The sequence below is a fragment of the Citrus sinensis genome, chromosome 6 (genome assembly GCF_022201045.2).
Source record: "Citrus sinensis cultivar Valencia sweet orange chromosome 6, DVS_A1.0, whole genome shotgun sequence".
Classification (NCBI taxonomy): domain Eukaryota; kingdom Viridiplantae; phylum Streptophyta; class Magnoliopsida; order Sapindales; family Rutaceae; genus Citrus; species Citrus sinensis.
Genome location: NC_068561.1, coordinates 1,871,897 through 1,889,807, shown reverse-complemented (window position 1 = coordinate 1,889,807; position 17,911 = coordinate 1,871,897). Strand labels below are relative to the sequence as shown.

Sequence of the window (17,911 nt, the reverse complement as noted above, 5' to 3'; positions counted from 1 at the left end):
TTATATTTTATTTTATTATAAATCCTCCACAATAGTTTATCAAAATAACTATTGAGTCCACGAACTTATGACTTGTTACAAATTAGTCCCACTCCCGCCATTCTAATGATTCGTTTGAGGCAGCTGCGCCATAGACAACCCATAAAAATATAGGAGGTGAAGTACCTATTAGTGATAGCACAACTGTCTCCAACACACCCTAAGTTTGTTAGCCCCAATTTAATTTTGAATTGAAGTATTATAACTTTTGATTCATGGCCTTTATAAAGTAAAATCACTAACTTTTTTTTATAGATATTTTAACTAAAATGTTCTATTAAAATCAATCATGTGTTAAACACTATTTAACACAATAACTGACACTTGTTTGATTTTTTGCTAATTATTATTATATTTACTTGAAAACCAGTTGTCGTAACAATTAACTCCTCTCTCAAAATTTACTCTTTTCCTTACGAATCAAATCACGATTTTACTTGACGAAGAGGGATTTCTTCCATTTTTTATTTTATTATTTTATGCCTCCTTCTTATGTATAGGCAATTGTCTCCATTAATTTAGATATACAATGGATGTATTTTAAAATCTATGATGATTTACCTTCTTTCAGAATTTCATTATATGTTAGTAAATTTTCTTCTAGCTATGACTGTGGGAGGCTTCTAAACTTTGAATTTGAAAAATTACAAATTTTAGATCAATTCTTATAGAAGATCTATTAAAAAATTGACTATAGTGATGATTGGTCTTCTAAAATAATTAAGTAATATTCTTACCTAAGTTTTAATGTGTTGTGTGCACGTTAGAATGAAAATATCTTGTGTAATATTTTTTTTTCCCGTTCATCAAAATCATTTATCAATTTTCACCCAATTGTAAAGTGGTATAGATTGACTGCGAAGTAATCTTTAGCTTGTTTTTTACATATAATATGCACTATTGAGAACTCTGCATGAAACGGGCTACTTGGAATGTAATGATAATTTTGTATGGTACAAAATAATCCCTTGAAAGGGGCTAATATGGGCGAGTGGTGAATAAAAAGGGTTTTATCAGATTTTAGAACTACCAAGGAGCGGTGCGATAATAATCCTTTTCCAATGGAGTGTGGTGTGCTGTGCTGGCGACAGAAAAATGATAAGCTAAATTATAAAATAATAGTATCCTCATAATGGGTCATGTTTTCAATATTTTTTTTTATTTCTTAGGAAGAAATATTTATGATAAATTTTGTGGACTACATTGGCTTTTCGATTTGTGTTTGACCACTGAATTACATACGACATTACTTTAAATGGATTTTGAAGTTTTAAAATTAGTGTGGCTTTCAAGCTTTTGGCAGGAACGAAAAAATGATTTAGGCACCCGACAAAAAATCTGACCATTTCAACTTCATTGATTTTATTTTACCTTCTGAGTGGCACTGAAAAAATTAATATAAACCAATTTACAATTCAAGTCAATGTTACCAAACAAAAGATAGCGGCGGCATGAAAGATAAAGAGAGTGTTTATTTTGTCAAAAACAGGCACCAAAAGATCAAGCTGCTATTTCTGAAAATGTTGGTTTTTAGAATATATGCAATAATACACATAGCTTAATGTTTCAGTAAACACATCATCAAGAAAATTATAGTACTGCTAATTTAAAGCTTAAAGTAGCCAAAAATGAAGCTTCTCAAGTAAAACGGTCCTGGGAAATTAAAGCCCCCCAACCCAAAAATAAAAAATAAAAAAAAATCCAAACTTTTTAACAATTATCCGGCATTTACTAATTTTGTCAAAAATATTATCTAAAAAATAATCAACTTTCATTTCACAAATAGAATTTTCATTTCCCAAATAGAATTTTTCCTGCAACAATTGCGATTTTATATAACCCTAATACCCAACAAACCCTAAGCAACGTGTCTCATACATATCCTAATGGAGGCTGATTACGTTATGAAAGAGAAATCTATAACTTTAAATGATTCCCTGAAAGATATAATCAACTTACATATCCTCAAAGCATTTAAAAAAAAAAAAAATCCTTTTCAAACAAATATTCATCATGCGAAATAATTAGAATATCAAATTTGAATTGGAAACTGACAGATTTCAAGGTCTTTGAATCTATTCGATTCCAAAAGCTGAAATCCCAATTTTTCTTTGTACCAAATATATTACACACATCTCGAATTTCGGCATGCAAAAAAATAGCAAAAACAGATTCAACATAATCAAAAGTTTCACATTTACATTTCTGTTGAGTACATGTATTGTTGTTCTATTAACAGGCCACAACACCAAATCATCTATCATGATTCTAATCCTACAAACCATTCAGGTAATCCAATATGCCAACATGTACAATATGAACTGCCCACCCTAACAATGTAGGGGGTGAAAAAAAAAAGAGCAATAAACTTTTGTCTATTCAACATTTCGGGGAACCTGGGTCTAAGACTGGATCTCTAATGTTTATATGTCCATAATCAGAAATCTCAATTGCATCAACAAGAAATTATAAGTTTATCCCAAATTAAGCACCAGATTGTGATGAGAACTGAGGTGCTCGGCCAAGCGGCATTAAAAAATCCTTCATAACTTCATACTCTTCTGCACTTATTTGAGCGCCATCCAACACCTATTCAGTCAACAATAAGAAAGAAATAGTGAATTTTCAAACGCACATAATTTATATTACCACACTGTCAAATTTAGTAACTCTACGCAGAATTCCAAGATACCCCATTGGTTCTTCCACCAGCCCCATAATTGTTATGTCAACATTCACCGTTACTATTTTAACAATCTGCAATTTGATTGGATATGATAACTGCCAAGTAAACCTTATTCAATATATATTGAAGACAGATTCCTAATTTAACTTCCCGAGACTTCAATCACCTAACTGCAAGACTATAATTAATTCTTTACACACCTCATAGAAACTTGAGTAAGACAATGCCACATAAACTTTTAACTTAAAAGTTACGAGAAATGATGAGTAAAAGGTCTCAATATCAATCTTTCGTCACAGAATATTGCATCTTGTCTATAATACATAGAATTGTGAAATAACCATTTTAGGGTGCGTTTGGCAGTATTGTATTAGGTCGTATTGCATTATTTTAATATTAGTGCATTGTATTATACTGTATTGTATTAGCATTATATTATAATAATGTTGTATAATGTTTGGTGCTACACTATATTTTATTAATTTTTTTGTGATTAATTTAAATTATATATTATATTATATTAATATTTTATATTATATTATATTCATATATTTAAATTGTATCAATATTTTATATCATATTAATATATTTAAATTGTATTAATATTTTATATTATTATTAATTTTAAATTAATATCATTCAAATTTATTCATATTTAAATATTTATTATTAGTTATATATTAAATTATAAATTTATTAATAAATTATAATGTAAAAATAAAAAATATAATATAATATTATTGAATAATAAATTATATATTTATTAATTTATATTAATAATTATAATGTAAAAATAAAAAATAAAAAAATTATATAATATTATATTTAATTAAAAAGTTATATTTATTTATTATTATTATTATTATTATAAAGCAAAAGCAAAAGAAGAAGAAGAAAAAAAAAAGAAAAGGCAAGCTAATGAGGCAACAGCCGCATTAGCTTAAACCTGACTCACAGTTGGGTTTAGCTCATGCGGCAGTTGCCGCATTAGCACAGTACGTGTAATCCATTCCCATGTTCTTCCAAACATAGTATTAGTATAAATTTAATGTGAACAGTATTTTTATACCCCATAATGCAATGCACCAAACATAAGTGACAACATTTTTTTGGGGCAAGTTTCATCAATTGTTAGCATCATAACATAAACAAATGAAACAAATATCATATCCAGGGGTCTCACCTTGCGAAGCAACATGGTTCGATTAGTCATATGTGGAGTAAGAGCAGGGATCCTACATACGGAGAGAGCATCCAGGAAGAGAACTGTAATCACTTGCCACTGCTTCACTTTGAATGCTGGAAGTGGATCAATAAAAGACATTGTATTCAACAAGCCTTCCTGTAACATAGGCGAGGGTTCAGCAACCAGATGCATAATCAGATTAAGATGATTATAAATACTTCTTTAAAAAGTTGTAATCTACTTCAAAACCATCACACCTCTATTGCACAACCATAACATCCTCGTTCTTACAAGCAAACAAACAATTATCACAGAAGACTCATAAGAATCAAGAAATACATCTCAGAGAAAAAATTAGCAAAGAATGAAACTGAAATGTGGAGTTTGCTTTACTACAAGCACATAGGAATGGGAATAAAAAGATTAGATTGCTTTGCTACAAGCACATAAGAATGGTAATAAAAAGATTAGATCAACAACAGAAAACCTAGCATATTGGAGAAGTTGCCTGGGAACAGCCCTGTGGAATCAGGATCAGCATTCACATTCACATTCAGATTCATCAACCTAGCAATATGGGAATCTTTCAGCATAATAGAAGACAGAAAGCAAATGCAGCAAGAGAAAGCAAACGATAAGTCAAACTCTCTCAACCTTAAGTGTTCCATGTAACATGTCAATTAATTCCTCAACGATGTTTTAAAAGGATATACAATCTCTATATACATTTGCTCTAAGAAATATGCAATGGGTCTTTAACTTCATTACTTTTCTCTATTATTAATTGTAATCACATAAATTTAGACAGAGAACATATAGGTCATATAAAGCCAATGAAGCATAGCTGCTCTAGTCAAACAGAAGATGATAAAAATATGCAGTGCGGAGACAAAGTCGAAACAGTGTTGAGATTTTGCAACACTGAGATACAAACTCATCACTGTGAATCTTGCGGCAATATTCAAGTGTTTTCCTATTATTGTTATTGTTTCTTGGCATAACACATAAATACATATACAACTCAAGCTTAAGATCACAATGAATGTTAACATCTTGAGAATGCTACAGTGTCCAGCATAAGCATATAAGCTTTGAAAACCTCAAGCTTCAGGCAAATTTCTAGAAAGTTCTCAGTCTCTGTTATGTGAGTTCACATGTGCATGCCATCCATGATAAATGAAAGGATGTTACCATCAAAGAACATTCTAAGGATACATTAAAAGGGTAACCTAGGAAAATCTTGGATGTGGTGAAGCTAAATGGCATAATGCATCAATTACAGCTTCAGTGAAAAATATTAATAGAATTAAAACATAATAATCTCAAACAAATCACATTTTATTCCTTATTACCAAAAGAACACATATTGTTTCAACTCAATTGGGAGCACAAAACCCTTAATAACTGTCGACACAGAACATCCAGTTCAGAGTTATTACCAGTCCCTTCTCCAAAGTAGATACTGGAATACGCAGCCTGAGATCAGCAACAAGTGCGGGAAAAGTCCGAGCAAGACAACCAGAAAGAGTTTGCTTAATTGCAGAAGAGTGACCGTCTCCCATAATAATCTTCTGGGAATATTCCCTTCCATTAACTGATAAATATTCTTCATGGAAACTTTCATCCCTCCCATAAATGTAAGCCAAAGAAGACGATGATATCCAAGCGAAGATTGCCATCCACATGGTTGCAAAAGGAGACAACTAACACACATTAAAAGCATTAGTAACATAAATCTGAACTAAAAATAGAACATAATGATAGGAAAACTTAAAATGACTTACCGTCAAGCTGAACCCCTCTGGTGGTTCATCATACCACGAATCCTCAGGGTCAAACAATTCAGAACGTGGAATCCCCGGCTTACTTGGCCACTTTAAGAGAGCTGCTTCTGGCTCAAGCACATCAGGATCCTCCATTGACTCCCCTTCATGCCCATCGCGTGGACTTGGTAATATAATAACTCCAGCTTCAGACACTGAATATCACAAGTAACATGATGAAAAGAAATATCCAGAAAATTAGTTTACAAAATATAAACAAGATAATTTAGCATAGTGCACAAATTAACTACCAGCATCAGCAACATCAGAATCTCCAGACATAACAGCTTCTGCTACTCGGCTCAATGCCATCGCACAGGCTCCAGCAGACGCAAACCGTAACATGTCATCAGCATTATTATCATTACCATCATCACCCATATCTCTAACTTCAAAAAGGTCTCTACTGCCACAACCGTCAATTTTCTCATCTGCCCACGTGACAGAGAGACCAACCTTCTTTGAACCTGATGATTTAAGAGAGGATTTGGGCATTGATACACCTGATATAGATTCTTTCGCAACCTGAATTTCCCTTTCAGCGTCAACAGTACTGATATTGGAACCAGTGAGGGGAAGAACTGAAGCTGAAGGCACCTTTTGAGCACTGAGTTCAGCTTTCACAACAGTTTTACTCTTTCTACAAGAATCATCCTTAATTAAAGCTAATGATCCCAAAGCAGCACATTGATCCTCCAAGTTTTCACCATCCGCATTTTCTTTTGTTTCTTCAAATTTTGTCTTGGTTATTGTCTTCGTTGAACCACAATGTGGCTTTGAAATGCTATACTCATCGTTTGTCATTATCACACTCGTGAAGTCCATTTCATTGAAAAGCAAATCCTTTTTACTATTTGGCTTATTAGTCTTAGAATTAACCCCTGCAATGGACAATTACTTTAAACACAGTTTGAAGGATAACAACCCAAATAATCGAATGATCAATTAGACATACTATAGCAGTAGGGATACTCACACAAGTAACAGAGTTGCAGACAACCAAGAACATATAGTAAAAAAGAAAGAAAAGGGGGAAAAAGAGAGAGTATTGTTAATTACAACAGCCAAAATGATGCAGAAAAGATAGAAATAAACAGAACTACATACACCAGCTTATCGAATGCCATAACAGAAATAACTTGAAATAAATTGCAGGATATCTGAAAGTACAAAGATTTCAAAATGTGCCCCTATGAAAACTTGGATCAAGTCAGAAGCCATGCAACAGACTTCACTCTGTTGATAACACAATAATTAATCATCAATAAAAAAAAAAAAAGCTTAGTGTAATGATTTAAAATTTGGCAAAATATTCTGTTGAAGAAGCTTCCACCTCCTATCTAAGAGTCTAAAAAAGGCAGTCAACAACTCAGAATAATATAATCATATCTAGTGGATACTTGTCAGCTGAACTGATAAGACCTCTTGTGGTGGCACAAGAGGTTTAGTTTTAAATTCTGCTCACAACAGAATTAGCAGATTGGGGATAGGTCTGGTTATCATTTGATGTACTATTTTCAGAGAATGAAATTCATGTCGAAATTAGTTGCAGAGAATGTACTTTAAAAAAAAAAAGTTCCGTAACATAGAGCCATGGACTACTGCATTCAGTTCCTTCTTAGAATTGAAGAAATGAAATAATGTAACAATTACTAAACAAGGAAAGTGAAGATCAAGACCTTCTTTCTTCTTAATCGAAGACTTGATCATCGACCTTGTTTGCGGAACATGGCCTTCAATTGCATCCAAAGCCGAAGGCATCTCCTGAGCATCAAGTTCATCTCTTCCTGTTGATTCTCTTGAATGCATGCAAGAATCATCTTTAATGGAAGCTAGTGATCCTGATGTGGTACATCGATTATCCAAGATTTCACCATCTTCTTGCTCTTCTGGTTCTACAAATTTTGACTTGGATTCTGTCTCAGTTGAACCACAAGGTGACTTTGAAATGCTATACTCGTCATTAGTGATTATGACACTCTTGAAGTCCATCTCATTGAAACTTAAATCATTTTTAGTATTCAGTTTATTAGTCTTATCATTAACCCCTGCAATGGAAAACTACGCAATTTAATTGAAGAAAAGAAAATAAAAGAATATCGAGTAAAAACAATACAGCAGTATCATAATGGTTGAGAGTTGATATCTGATCAAGAAAATGTAATAGATAAAAAAGTGGGAGAAAAAAGAAAAAGGAAAACTGTTTTTTATGACAAATCATAGAAAACAAATAAGACGCATACTAAGAATAACAATAAACAATTATAAACACTTCGATCAAATAATTATGGAGAAATTAAACTATAAGGATCAGTAAACAGATATGAGAGTAGCCAAAACAAGTTTTTACAGAAACTTCCACCTTATGTCTAGAGTTATCAAGAAGTCAATAAACAATTAAGCACAACATACTCATCTCAATTAGTTGCACAGAGACATGAACAAAAAGAGGGCATAATGATTCTACCTATTAAATAAACCCTAATCAAAACTTTTGCATATTGTTTATACACCATCTAGAAATTGATTATCATCACTTGGGTGGCAGTCACCGTATTAGTGGCAACCACATATATTGTAAGGTGTTGCCACTTTTAATCCATGGCTACTACCATGGAATGTAAATGTAATCACTGGTTACCATGTATAATGTGGGTGGTGAACAACCAAACTAAAACTACAAAATAAGAACAGATGTTTATCGGACATTCTACCTACAATACTTTCAAAATCATGCAGAAGCATGACAGTTACAAACATACCCTTAATTCCTTTTTAAAATGATGAGAGTAAATATATTTGATGTAGAATACTAAGAATTTCATTTTTCTTAATCGAAGAAGACTTAAAGATATCTGGAAATTAAGGTACAACAGTTGAGGATCATCAAACAGCTGTGCGATGAAACCACTAGCCAAATATATAAGTGTATTTAAGCATACAATTCAATATAAATAAGAAGCACAACTATTATGCACATACCCTAAATTATTTCTTGAAATTGATGAACCGAAATCCTTATCCAACTATCAATAAAGAATTGAAACAACTAGCTTTGCACGTTTAAACTTTAAAAATAACATTCAAAAATAATTCCACGCACAACACTTACGAACATACCCTTACTCCGTGGAGGCACAGGTTTAGGCTTGTGCTGCGGAACATATCCTTCAATGGCATCTGAAGCACCACCACCACCACCACCACCACCAACACTCACTCCTCCAACATTCCTTTCCGCATTCTCATTCTCCTTCACCTCCAAGCCACCAAACAGCTTCACAATCTTACTCTCCACATTTTCGTCATCCTCAACTTTCCCAATAACCACTCTCAAAACCTCCTTAATCTTCTTCTCGTTCACGACCACACTCCTCTCCTCGTTCAAACTCCCGCTAAACGCCTTGCTATTCACGAGGCAATTCGTCGAACAGTACAGATAATTCTCCCGAACGTCGTAGACTTTATGCTCCTTCAGAGAAATCCGGTACCGGCCCTTCCGCGTCCGAGAATCGGCCGGCGGCAAGGGGTTTGAGCAGAGAGGGTAGCCGCAGAGGTCCGCGATTGATCGTTCCGTTACGACGTCGTTGTAGTCGCTTTTGGAGATTAAAGTGCCGGCGGCGAGTAGTTGTTTTTCGGCCTCGATGCCTTCGAGTAAGGCGAGTTGGAGTTTGTGAACGGCGTCGTTCACCGCCTTAATCGCCATGACTTTGCAAAGTTAAAAAGAGACACGGTTCGATTATTTATCTAATTAATCCAGCAAAAACGATGTCGTTTTTAATGATGTAATTTGTTAACTTGTGAATTGTCGGGAGCCGAAGAAATTAGTTATATCAGCAGCGGAAGGAGAATGGAGAAACGGTGTCGTATGTTTGGGTTACAGGATTGCGGTTAGAGAGGAGCTTCGAATTGAATTGATCGCCGATCAGAACAGATATTGAAAGAGGGAGCGTGTTGGTGCTGTTAAGCCGTCATGGAGGATTTACAGCAGGTGAAGTGAAAATACATAAATAGCCTGCTTTAATACGATGTTGAAGCGAAAATACATAATACCCCTTTATTATTTTTATTTTACTTCGCCTTAATTTTTTTTTTATTATGGTACCAATGGATGACCTAAAAGTTTGGATGTGAACTAATTTCATATTTGTTAAAATTTTAGAACTTTCAACCTCAAAACTTGTGTAGAGATCTACAAGTTCTGAAGTCTAGATTATAATTTGAAAAAAAAATCCAACACTAAACTCAATTATTAATGATGAGATTAGGGATGGCAATAGGTACCATCTGCAGCGGGTTTTAACAATTATCAAACCTGTAATGATACCGGATGAATTTTATTTTTGTGAATTTCCAAGTTTAAAATCACAAATGTTCAATATGCAAATTTATACTCATAACCTAAAATTCCATATAATATATTTAATTCTAAATTTAATCAATATAAATGGAAAATTAAAATTTCAACATCAATCAAACACAAATTCTTAAATTTAAGTATAAAATATATAAATGCATAAGAAAAAGCCACAAACTAGTATCTAAAGTTCTAAAAATAACAGTTATCATTTCATATTATCATTCAGCACAAGATCTAAAGAAGATCATCATTTCATTCACCACCATTAGCACCTATCCAATACAATACCTACAATAATGATTAAGATTAATAATTTCTAAAGAATAATACATTTGAGATATTAATCTAAAGAATAAAATTATAATAATGAAATAATCCATACATTAAGTTAACGAATAATAGTCCATATAAAATTATAATAAGTATATTTTTATATTCAAATATTTTTGAATTAAAATTAAATTAAAAAATAATTAAAAAAGTTGCGGCTTGGCGAACACTCATGCTAGTATCTGTCGCATATTTAGTTAATATCAAACCCAACCGCAAAATTAATCTTATGATAAATGTGAAAGGAAAATTATAATAAGTATATAATAATTCATGCATTAAATCAAAGAAAATTCAATCAAATTATAATAAGTATATTTTTATATTCAAATATTTTTCAATTAAAAATAATTAAAAAAGTTGCGGCTTGGCGAACACTCATGCTAGTATCCGTCGGATATTTAGCTAATACCAAATCCAAATTAATCTTATGATAGATTTTAATTTATAACACCATATTCACTTGCGACTTACAAAATTATCCACAACAAGCGGGTTTTAATGGGTGAGTTTGGACATATTTGCGAATTTGCAGGCCCCGTTACCATCCGAGTATAATATATCCCAATGATGTTTTGTTGCATATACATTTCAATATAATTCATTTTATTTTATAAGAAAAAGGTACTAAATCAAAAGTACCTAACACTTAAAAATTCAACACTTTTATCACTGTAAATTATCAAAACAAAAACTTAGACTCAAAAATTAATCTTACGATAGAGTTTAAAGGAAAAAATCTAACCTTTTTAAAGTAAATGTGATTTTTAAATTATTTTGAAATATGTTTATTAAAAAAATTAAATTTTTGTATGAAATTCAATAGTGAAGAGAAAATTAAAATTTTTGTAGAGAAATTTAAGGACTTCTGTTGGGAGAGGGACTGCTCGTTATGAAAACGAGACTTGGGAAGGGTAATTTTTGCTTTCTGCTTCCTTCACTGGGTCATTTTCACTTACCAACCCTCAGGTTATGACTTTTCTCAATTAAATAGAATCCTTCGTTCAAATTTCAAATCTAATTTCAAAGATCACCCGGGCCGGTAGCGTTAATGATTCCGTCAATTGATTGTTTAAAATACCCACCAAAATCATCTACTGATACCTCTACTACAATCTTTAGGTTGCCGTTGACACAGCTGATAATCCCCAGAGACTAAGAAACCCCTGGGCCAATTACAATTGACAATGATATTCACACTAAAGGATGACCAAATAAAAGTAAAAATAGAGCTTACTTATCTTGTAGTTAAGGTGCTTTGCATTAATGTTGATAGGCATTATCATAAATCAGGCTTTATTCTTAGGCGTTAATCTAATTACTGTATTGAACATTTCAACCCATGAATCATGATCAAAAGGTTTCAAACACATACATCAACAAGTTTTCATAATCTAAGAAGTACATGCTTACGAGTTCTCAATAGTCCTAACAAGTAAACCCCAATCACATTTGCATCACACTTTCTTAAACGGTTCATTCTTATGCAACCCAATAATCTACCATGATACTTGAAATATGGAATCAATTGCAGGTATCTAACTGAAATAACGAAGAAACTCAAATGCTCCAATCACCTTTTATGCATCTAATTGTTGATTGGCGTGGAACCAATATTTTATCTAAAGACTCGAAGTGAATGATTCACAGATGTGAAGCCCCCATCAACCATCAGATTCGTTCCACTTATGTACCTAGCTTCATCACTTGCTAGGAAGAGCACAGCATTAGCCACATCATTGGCTGTCAACTCCGTGCCCTGCATGTTAGCATTTCTTGCAACAAAATTACGGAAACCTACCATGGCATCCTCTGTCCTCTCCTCTTCAGGCAAGTGAGCCAAAGCCAAGCCTGTTGCAACAGCATAAGGAGAAACACAGTTCACGCGGATGCCATATTTTCCAAGCTCTGCGGCAACATTCTTGTTGAGTCCCAAAACGGCATGCTTGGACCCCGTATAGGCATGTGGGCCAAGACCACCAATGGCACCTGCAACACTGCAGATTGATATGATAGTGCCCTTAGTTTGTGGGATCATGATCCGAGCTGCATGCTTCATTCCATGGAAAACTCCCTTCACATTTATGTCAAATACCTTCTCAAACTCTGATAAGTCCGCCTCACGGATGTCAGGACAAGGAGCCCCTGAAATGCCAGCATTATTGACCATGATATCAAGTGTGCCAAATTTTTCAACTGTGAGGTCAACAGCAGAGCAAACATCTTCCTCCTTTGTGACATCACAATGGCAAAAAAAAGTGTCTGGCTCACCACCAAGGGATTGACAGACCTGCTGACCAAGATTGTCTTGCACATCTGCAATGCAAACTTTTGCACCATGCTTGTGGAATAGGCGTACAGTGCTCTCTCCAATGCCAGTAGCTCCACCTGTGATCAATGCCACTCGTCCCACTAATCTGAGGAAACAAAGTGCTCATAACCATCTAAATTATTAAAACAATAAGTAAAACAAAATAATTATACCAACAAAATGTTAGGAAAAGAAAACACGTCTAAGGCCATTTAGGAAGACGTAGAGCATTTCACACAATAAAACTATTGCCCAGCAGATTGCTTCCAGAGGTGCCTTGCAGTAGGTTTAAATTTATAAGCCAATGGTAAGGGGACAAGATGTTGAACTCATATCATGTATGGTAACAACAACATAACCGTCATGCTCATTATGCAATTATACTGCAAAGATAGCCTAAAATTTCAATATAGATTGCCAGGCATTATTTTGCTCTCATACCGATAGAATTAAATCTTGCCATGAAATGAAACACGCTTCATTGTTTTAGAACAAGGTTTAAGGTTCTGCTAACAAATTAAACTGATCCGGCACATGCTAACAAATTAACCATGTTGCAAGAATGTCCATACAATTTTATACTCAAAAAGGCTGCTTGTTAAACAAGTCTCATTTCAAAAATGCCATTAATCCTATTTATGAGTAATCATTTTGGAGTGAAGTATGGGTTATCAGTATCTATTAATGAAGCTAAAGCATGAGGACTAAATGGAAATTGAGTGACTTCTCAAGTATTTGGTAATTATAATTACAGGCACTCAGCAGAAGTTTAATGTCTAGGCACCTACTTAATCAACTATAAAATTACCCACTTGCTTATGAGGTAAAATGAAGTGATATAGAAAGTCTTCTATAGTCAGGGGAAAAAATAAATTAAAAAGGAACAATACAAAGCTAGCTTTCTGTAGGCCTCTTGCCATCAAAGCCAGTTTAGTATTGAAGTCAGTCTCATCTTATACATTTCAATCTTTCTTGTTCATATAGTGTGTTCCCAAAAACATTATCTTCCACCAATGGCTATCAAAACCCCACATCACATCAGTTACTACATAACCAGAAATTTGAAGAACTCTAAACAAGTTTCAGGCCACAAGCGCAATAGTATTTTGGTTGGAAGCTGATTTCCAAATACAGGTTCAAAGATGACTCCAACTTGATTTGGGTTTCATTATCGACTAGGGAAAATTTGGTTTGCAATTTCCAAATTCAACCATGAAACAACAAAATCAATCAAACCAAGGACAAGGCTGCAAATCCAACTCAATTTCCGTCAATTTGGCTAGTAATCCAGAAAACTTGATACGAACAACATCAATCATTAACTGCGGCACTGAGATTGAAAAATAGTTCAAACAACAAAACATATAAAAACACCATATATTGACTGGTATATAATAAAACTCACCCATTTGCTGAAAGCTGGTTTAGTCACAGAATAAAGCATAAGAGTAGTGACAAAGAAACCCAAATAAACAGGCTCTAGCTCTACTTGCAGTAACAGACAACTTGTTGCTTTGAAAGTTCAAACCATCATTATATCACAAACCTAGTTAAGACTTGCAGACGAAATAGAAAACGTGAACCTTGATTGTAAAAGAAAGGGATAACACAAAAGAAAACATGCATAGATAAAAGGAACTAAATAAATGAGTATGGAATATGGAATGAAATGAAGCATCAAGAGAGGAAAGGTTAGTACCTCTGGACAGCAGGCGATGAGTCAGTCGAATTGGAGTTGGACATGATTGGAGAGCTTGTAGCACTTTGGCCTTTTCTGACTCTTTAGTCTCTGATTAGGATGAAAATAGAACAATCAACTTTGAGTTTACATGTTCAGGAGGCAAATGAAGGACTATAAATGGCTCAGACAAAGTGATTCAGATGCCTAAACTAGCCCATATTGTATTGGCCTCAATATTACATGTCCAATAGAGAATATAAATGCATGCTCACACTTTCTCAGTAGACTTGCTTTCACAAAGCTAGTCTTAAGACTCTGACCACAGACTGTAAGTTAACTTTTGAAACTGAAAGAAACAACAGGAACTCCAAAAAAGATATTTAAACATTTACTGCTTATATACTTTAGTTTCTAGCAATTGAAACAACTTGAAGCCAAAAGCGAAAGCCCCTACCAAGTCTGTGAGGGTGGCCAAAACAGGATTTTGACCTCAAAGGCCTGAGAATGCCCTTTATCTTAGAATCCCAAAGGCCCACAAGAAGTCTTCCGAAGTGACAGGGTGCAGAAATAGTTGTTGGAGGGGGAGTATGATTTCTTCTTCTACTTTTAAGTGTTTGTTCCAGACATATTCTTTCGCACCTAATATGGTGTTCAAATGATGGGTTCCTGGATCAAATAAATCAAAATCACAAGTACAAGTACACATGTAGATAAGAGTCAGCTAGAAACTTCAATTATATTGGTAACTTGGCCCAAAATCAATCATCTGTGTTCAGTTTTCACTTGCTCTAGACTCGTAGTAGTGATAGAAAGATCAACTTTGTAGCTGGTTCCCGAAGCAAAAGTTTCTTAAGATTATAAAGTGAATTTGCATCAAACTACACTCATCATTCATATGTTTCAATTTACAATTACAAACCACATATTTCTAAAACCTCACACACCAACCTTGAAGCTCAACAAGCTCCTCTTCAGACCTGCAATGAACCTGAAGCCATTAACACAACATTTGATCAAACTCAAAACACTCAAAACAAAACAACCAAAGAAACATATTAAAAAGCGTAATAAAGCAAGCGCACAACACAGTCGGGAAGAATATCAAGATAAACCCACCAAGGAGTAAGCTTCAATCCACTACACAAGCTTCCAATCGCAGAAGCTTGAAACCGTATCTGGGTTTATCCCCAGCTTCCTTGGGAACCTCCAAAACGACTCTTTTCTTTTTTCTTTTTTTCCCCCCTCTTTTGGGTGAAACCAGCCAGAGTTCTTACTTTTGGGACTGTACCTAGGCTAATGGGTGACTTGGGGGAGCTGACTTTCTCGTCACAGAGCCATTGCAGAAGGTCTGGACCTCTGATAGTGGTGACGGTGGCGGCTTGGTGGGTTTGTTGCTAACTTGTTGCTGAGTGGAGTGTAGCAGTTGCTCAAAAAGATCTGCTTTTGTTGCGTTGCTACGATGAGAGTGGCAAATTAAATGAGTGGCCATTTTCGTGAGAGAAACTCTCATCCGGGATATATTGCCAAATTAGCTTAAAACAAGGGGTCCCGCAGCTGTGGTGCCGTACAGCAGCTGTGTCTAGCCATTAAATATAGCTATGGTGTTAACTGTAGGTCAGATTTAATGGCCGGGTGCAGCTATAATATGATACTATAATTACATCATAATTTTGCCCTAAAATAAGATAATGTAATCTCATGGCTGGAAATCTATTCCAGAAAGTATTTTATCGGTAGGAATGAGGATTCAGTTTCATATAAAATATATATATCATCCGCGATTTTATATTGTTACCCTCTCAAGTCTCAAAATTTGAATTTATTTAATTTTTCCTCGTAAACTTGTAATTTATATCAAATTATCAATTATTCATTAAACTATTAAGGTTTTCTTTGGGATTAAAGTTATATAGTTGTAGACTTGTAGTTTAAAAGTTATAATTATAAAATATTTGGTAAATATTAACTGCTGTAATTTATAAATTAAGTTGATTTAATTTTACACTCATATGATAAAAAATCTATTATATTTTTAATAATTTCATTAAAATTATTATTTAAAAATTATATTTATTATGCATATTAATTTTTATATACAGCAACTTGCATTATCATATTTAAAATATTTTTTTTTATAGTTACAAATTTTTTTCTCATAGCAGTAACTTTTATCCTCCAGTACCTTAATCTCAAAAAGAGCCTAAATGTCAACTATACACTAATTTATACATTTATCAAGTATATCTCTAATTTATTTCTAAATTAATAAAAATTTTCTCTTCTCAATTTATCTTCACAAGTTTACTTAACCAAACTCAATTCACAAATTACCCTAAACCCTAATTCATAAATTAATCATATCCTTCAAATTTATTTCATAATTTATAAAAAAAAATTGCTAATTCTTCTTCTCAGTTTTATCTTCACAAATTTATGTACTCAAATCCAATCTATAAATCATCCAAAACCCTAATATACAGACACTCAATTAATATAATTCCTAAATTTGATTTCATAAACACCCAATGAAACCCATTTAGCACTGTCTTAGCCACCATGGCCGCTGATTGCCACTATCGCCGGCTCATGGATAGCTGTAACTACCACAAGACTCCTGACAATCGATCTTTATAGCTCAATGCAAGTTTTTGTCAATTACTTATGCTGGGTGTTTAGGGAATAAAATAGGGTGATCATGATCTTCTCGAGGTAAAGAGTGAGCAAATAGTTGATAAGCTATTATGAGAAGATTTTGGTGACCTCAAGCAGGCCGCCTCAACCAAATGATAATTTTGATGATCTCGACCAAGATGTTATTTGGTGACATTGAGCAGATTACATTGACCAAGAAGTAATCTTGATGACCTCAAATAAAAAATGCTCTTGAATTCAATCAAGAGTAAAATAGTCATTTTACTTAGATTCCTTTAAAAATTATAACAATGTTAACATTTTGGTGCATAGTTGATATAAATTATAAGCTTAGAATGGAAAATCAAATAAACACGAATTTTTGTAGTATTTTTTTATAACTGTATAAATTTAAGGTGGATGATTGATAATTTCCTATTTTATTATTTATTATGGTACAAAGTAAAAAATGCACTTTTCAAGGGTAAGATGGTCATTTTACTTAAATTATAATAAATATTCTAACAATGTTGGCCTTTTGGTGGACAATTGATACAATTTACAAACTTAAAATAAAAAATTAAACAAATTCGCAACTATAATATTATTTTTTTATAATACCATAAACTTTGGTGGATAATAAATTTTCATTTCGTGATTCACAACTCGTGCTTTTTGATTTATTTTATTAGTTTTTTTTTCCTGTAAATTTTGGGGTTAGCTAGCACAATGGGTGCCCATTGTATGCTGAGTGAGCACCTGGTTACTCTTAGCGGCATTCTATAACCGTTGACAAATAACATTAAAATTATTGTAAATTAATCAGACAATATCACCCGCTACTTCACTATATCATTTTTCTAT

At 33.5% G+C, this 17,911-nt stretch overlaps 2 protein-coding genes across 9 annotated transcripts; both read right to left on the bottom strand.

Moving 5' to 3' along the window:
* Window positions 1-2,211: 2,211 nt before the first annotated feature.
* Window positions 2,212-9,733, bottom strand: LOC102631165 (putative RNA polymerase II subunit B1 CTD phosphatase RPAP2 homolog). Its single transcript, XM_006480226.4, has 7 exons — window positions 8,855-9,733; window positions 7,414-7,782; window positions 5,986-6,615; window positions 5,696-5,889; window positions 5,351-5,614; window positions 3,909-4,067; window positions 2,212-2,628 (listed from the first exon to the last, which is right to left on the bottom strand). Exons 1-7 carry the CDS (start codon window positions 9,438-9,440, stop codon window positions 2,524-2,526), a joined length of 2,307 nt encoding a protein of 768 aa, XP_006480289.1. The 5' UTR covers window positions 9,441-9,733; the 3' UTR covers window positions 2,212-2,523.
* A 2,041-nt stretch (window positions 9,734-11,774) lies between these two features.
* ABA2 (short chain alcohol dehydrogenase) lies at window positions 11,775-15,934 on the bottom strand. Of its 8 annotated transcripts, XM_025099519.2 has the most exons (6): window positions 15,533-15,934; window positions 14,871-15,404; window positions 14,435-14,524; window positions 12,715-12,841; window positions 12,520-12,569; window positions 11,775-12,421 (listed from the first exon to the last, which is right to left on the bottom strand). In XM_025099519.2, the coding sequence occupies exons 3-6, from the start codon at window positions 14,476-14,478 to the stop codon at window positions 12,043-12,045; spliced, it is 600 nt and encodes a 199-aa protein (XP_024955287.1). In that variant the 5' UTR covers window positions 14,479-14,524; window positions 14,871-15,404; window positions 15,533-15,934; the 3' UTR covers window positions 11,775-12,042.
* Between the last annotated feature and the right edge of the window lie 1,977 nt (window positions 15,935-17,911).